General features: G+C 41.1%; 1 protein-coding gene across 1 annotated transcript; it reads left to right on the forward strand.

Annotated features, from left to right (window-relative positions):
* Window positions 1-727: 727 nt before the first annotated feature.
* LOC106675387 (E3 SUMO-protein ligase ZBED1-like) lies at window positions 728-3386 on the forward strand. The gene is made up of 3 exons (XM_024803229.2): window positions 728-2079; window positions 2256-2508; window positions 2672-3386. The coding sequence occupies exons 1-3, from the start codon at window positions 962-964 to the stop codon at window positions 3086-3088; spliced, it is 1788 nt and encodes a 595-aa protein (XP_024658997.1). The 5' UTR covers window positions 728-961; the 3' UTR covers window positions 3089-3386.
* Window positions 3387-4631: the final 1245 nt, after the last annotated feature.

Below are 4631 nucleotides of genomic sequence, written 5' to 3' on the forward strand. Positions count from 1 at the left end.
AGAGAAGAGAGTGAGAAAAAGAGGTCAGGAAATGAAGATTTGAGGTTATTTTCAAAGGTATTCATAATGTGAAAGGTTTGAAAAACATATTGAAATATAATTTTGCGTTATTAAAACGTTGCATGAAAGTACTAGGCAATTTAGTGGAGGCTAAACTAGTTAGCTTGTTATATTATGGAAATGTTTACAGTAATCCACTGTGCTGGACTGGTGAGCAGGCTGTAGTGTTCATGGACAACATTAGGTTCAATCTTAGTTGATATAAATTTAAACTTATCTGTCTACTTATATTTTTCTGAATTCAGTTAAATCCAGGGTTTCCCACTTGCCCAGCGCTAACCCTAACTGCGGGGTACAAAGCATGCCCACTAGCATCTAGAATAGACAAGCAGTCCCACTGGACTGTTAGCATGTATCATGTGGTGTACCCACTCATTTATCATAAGTTATTGGACAGAGATGTGTAAATAGGTTTTGGAAAGTATAAGAAAATATTTGCAAAATGAATTACCTTTAGTAGCCACCAGAGGATGTGATCTTTGCTGTTTTTTAGTGTGCAGCCTGTGTTGTGTGGTGTGTCACAGCGACACACTGAGGCCATGACTGGTACTGCAAAGGAAGGCAACTAGCTATAAGTTCAATTGAAACCTAAGAAATTTCTTTTACATACAGGTCAGGGTAGAAGTGTGTTGTTTTATTTCATGTGCTAACGCTAATTATTTTTAGGGGTGTCAAATTATCGCGTTAATTGCGATTAATTAATTACAATGCTATTTAGCGCGTTATGTTTTTTAATCTCGTTAATCTAATTTTTAATCTCTTGACGTCATTGATTTTGTATGAGAGTTGCTATGTTATAAAATCCGTTTTTATGTGCTGGGCTCCTTGTGCTTGACTTGTTGGGGGTGGAGTCACGTCGTGAGGTCAAGGTGAGAAGTGGTGATTAGCTTACAGTGTGGATATGGAGGCGCATCTGAGAGTTGTTGGCCCAATGAACGGGAAATTTGTATTTCATAAACGCCCCGACGGCACCATTGACAAAGGTAAAGTGGTCTGCCTAGAGTGTAAGAAGGAGTTTGCTTACCACCGAAGCAGCTCAAGTTTGGCCTATCACCTCAACGCAAAGCACCCAGCCGCGAGTGCAGCAACAGCTAGCAGTGAAGACGTTAGCAATATAGCAAGCCAGAGCAAAGCTTTTCGCCAAACAAAACTAGAGAATACCCCTCGTATGAGCAAGTCTGCGACCGACAGGCTGACTAATGTTATTGCCAAGTGGATAGCGATGAACTGTAGGCCGATAAATATAGTAGAGGACGAAGGATTGACAGAGGTGTTGCAAATTGCGTCCAATGACCCGTCATACAAGCCGCCGTGCAGGACTACAGTAACGACCAAAATCAGCAAAATGTACGACGGCGAAAAGAAAAACAAACTTGAGATTTTGGCGGAGGATTCTCCCAACTGTGTTGCTATAACCGGAGATCACTGGACCTCAGCTGGCAACCACAGCTATTTTGGGGTGACTGGACACTTTATTGATAGTGAGTGGAACCTCAACTCATTTGCACTGACCGTCATGAGAACAGAAACCAGGCACTTTGCTGATAAATGCGCCAAACAGTTCCTCAAGGTAGCAAATGACTGGGGTATTGAAAACAAGATATCCACCATTGGCACAGACAGCGCAGCAAACATGCTGGCTGCTATGAGAGCACTTCCATATGAGCACATCGCCTGCAATGCTCACATTCTCCAGAGGACCATCACGGTATGTCTCGATAGCAGTGGTTTTGTCGGTGTACTGGCAAAGTGCCGCAAGATTGTTGGTCATTTTAAACAAAGCCCTGCGAGTACCACAGAACTTAACCAACAACAAGTAGCACTCGGAAAGAAGAGCGATCAACTTATACAGGATGTACCCACCAGGTGGAACTCGACTCTCGCAATGGTCTCACGCCTCCTATGTAACCGAGAGGCTGTCCAGGCTACGTTGGACCAACAGAACCACAGGTTGGTCTTGCCAACCGAAGCTGAGTGGGCGAAACTGCAGAGGCTGGAGCTCCTGCTTGAACCATGCAAGTAAGTTCAAATAAACACCTTCCCATTTTAATTATATAAACTACTGTTACATGTGTAAAATCAAAATTAATGAACATAACAAGGAACTTTTAAGGACAATTAAATTGGAAATCAGTTACACCTTGATTTAAATGAATCCAGCTAGGTTTATTTAGCAAACCTCTCCACCTCTGCAGGTATGTGACAGAGCTGCTGGGTGGTGAGGCCTACGTCTCTTGCTCTGTAGTGCTGCCTGCTTTTCGCCATCTGTACCGTGTCATGGACATTACTGATGATGATCCTGCCTACGTGGTGAAGTTCAAGAATGCCTTCCAGAAGGATCTGGCAGCACGACGAGCTAATGGCAACGAGATATGGTTCGAGGTGGCCACAGCATTGGATCCACGGTTTAAGGATTTGAAATGTCTTCCAAGAGAAAAGAGGGAACAGGTAGGACAATAAGGTTAAGCTGGACTAATGAGTCCAATTCATTATCAAATCAAACTTTTATTTATTATATGGAACACAAAGTTCTTTACAAGATTAAATAAAATAAAATAAAAAAGCACTTAGTTTTAATCACAATCATTCATTCATTCATTCATTCATTCAGGTGTGGACCATTCTGGAGAATATGCTCCAGGCAGCAGAGCCCAGAAGAGCAGATAGTCTCCAGCCCTCCACAGAGGATGATGGACCAGCTCAGAAGAAGAGGAGGAGCGAACTCCTTCTGAGGTCTGACTCTGACTCAGAAGATGGAATTGAGTCTGGAGAGCTGCAGCGCTACAGAGCAGAACCCAGCATCAGTATTGATGACTGTCCCCTGCAGTGGTGGTATGCTCACTCAGGAGTCTATGAAAAGCTGTCAGTCCTAGCACAAAAGTACCTGGCCTCCCCAGCTACCTCTGTACCCTGTGAGAGACTCTTTAGCCTTGCAGGCCACATAGTGCAAAAGAAAAGGGCAGCCTTGCTTCCAGAAAATGTTACCAGGCTGGTGTGTCTTAGCGACTGGCTGAGGAAGAAGAAATGAGACGCATGTGGTCAGCATAGCTGCTGTGTCATTTGTAGCCTACTAGAATAGATTGCTTGATGTTCAGCACTTTTTTTTGTGATGGAAGAATACTTTGATGTGCTAACTTGCAGCACTGCAATGTCAGTTTTATTTTTCATTATCTGAAGCAGAGGAATTTCAGTGCTGTATTGCTCAGAAAAGAGCAACTCTGATGTGCTAACTTGCAGCACTTAATTTATTTGATTTTATTTGTATTTATTTTTCCACTTATTTTACAAAAGAATACAACAGTATGTAAATGGTTGCATCTGTTTAATGTTTGTTAAACAATAAATGACTTTATAAAGTCACTTTCTTTGTTATATCAGTCTTTTGGTCTGCCACAATAAGTTGAGGGCTTTCCTCAGCTATTTTTAGGTGAGATTAAAAAAGAGATTAATTAGATCAATTAATTAAAAATCATAATTAATTAATCTCTATTTTTTTTTTAATCTCTTGACAGCACTAATTATTTTGCCAAAAATCTGTATCTCAAACAGTTGCTTGTGTGCTGCTAAAACCCTGCAGCATGTGGGACTCTGATGAATGTAATCAGTGCCAAGCTGAACACACAGGAGTTTCCTTGCAGTAGGTGCTTAATCATGATGCTTGATCACCAGCTCTGCAAGCTGTTCTGCTGCTGCTGCTAAGTGAGTATCTATGTTCATTATAGTTCATAAAGTAGTAAACAGATGATCGTGATATCTGAAAGGAAAAGAGATTTTGTATAACCCAGTATGCTCACAGGAGTAAGCTGGTCATCACAGTGCACCTGCAGGTTTGTTAAGTTGTGTCCAAACACAAGTGCAGTAACAGTGGTTTAGATTTTTTTAAAAATCCCTACTGGTTTACTTGAGCGTCATGGGAAGGAACTCTCTTCAGCAGTGAATCAAATCAACAAGTGAGCCTCATCCTGCAGAATAAACAGTCCCTTTCAGTCTCCTTCTATTTCCAGTCAACCTGTTAACTGTTTCACTGAGTTTGAGCTATGCATTCATTTATCTAACCTTCTTTGCAACAATGCTTCTCTTGTAGCAGCAGGAATGAGGAATTTAATACATAAACAGGGATTTAGAAAAATTATGAAATCAAAATAAAGAGACACATCGATCAAGCCAATGCTTAAATGGAACAAAGACTGTTGATTCCTGCAAAGCTCTAGTGATAAATGTCTAGTTTGTGTGTGTGTAGCGTGCCAAAACTTAAAACAACTATATTGCCACATACTTACTGTTATTTTCTATTGTTTAAAAGTGGTGCTATAGGGAGGAACAAATGTTAAAAAGACACAGGTGTGACCAAGTTACAATCACCACAACATGAAGAAAAACAGCACCATCAGAGACAAAGTGGAGATTCTTTTTTTTTTCCATCTGTACCTGCTGGGGCAATTTGTATCTTTTAGACACTGGCTTCCCTGAGAGAAACTATCATTCATCAGTTTTCCCAATGATGGGAATCCTGGGAAAGTCAGTCTCTTTTGCTTATCTTTGCCCAAATTGACCAGACCCCGTCTTGTCTT

Source organism: Maylandia zebra, linkage group LG7 (assembly GCF_041146795.1).
Source record: "Maylandia zebra isolate NMK-2024a linkage group LG7, Mzebra_GT3a, whole genome shotgun sequence".
In the NCBI taxonomy this organism is placed as follows: Eukaryota; Metazoa; Chordata; class Actinopteri; order Cichliformes; family Cichlidae; genus Maylandia; species Maylandia zebra.

Excerpts from the sequence above, each read along its gene's own strand:
- LOC106675387 (XM_024803229.2), top strand. The coding sequence starts at position 962 with ATGGAGGCGCATCTGAGAGTTGTTGGCCCAATGAACGGGAAATTTGTA. Across the intron at positions 2,080-2,255 it reads CTCCTGCTTGAACCATGCAA|GTATGTGACAGAGCTGCTGG; the intron begins GTAAGTTCAAAT and ends CCACCTCTGCAG. Across the intron at positions 2,509-2,671 it reads CAAGAGAAAAGAGGGAACAG|GTGTGGACCATTCTGGAGAA; the intron begins GTAGGACAATAA and ends TCATTCATTCAG.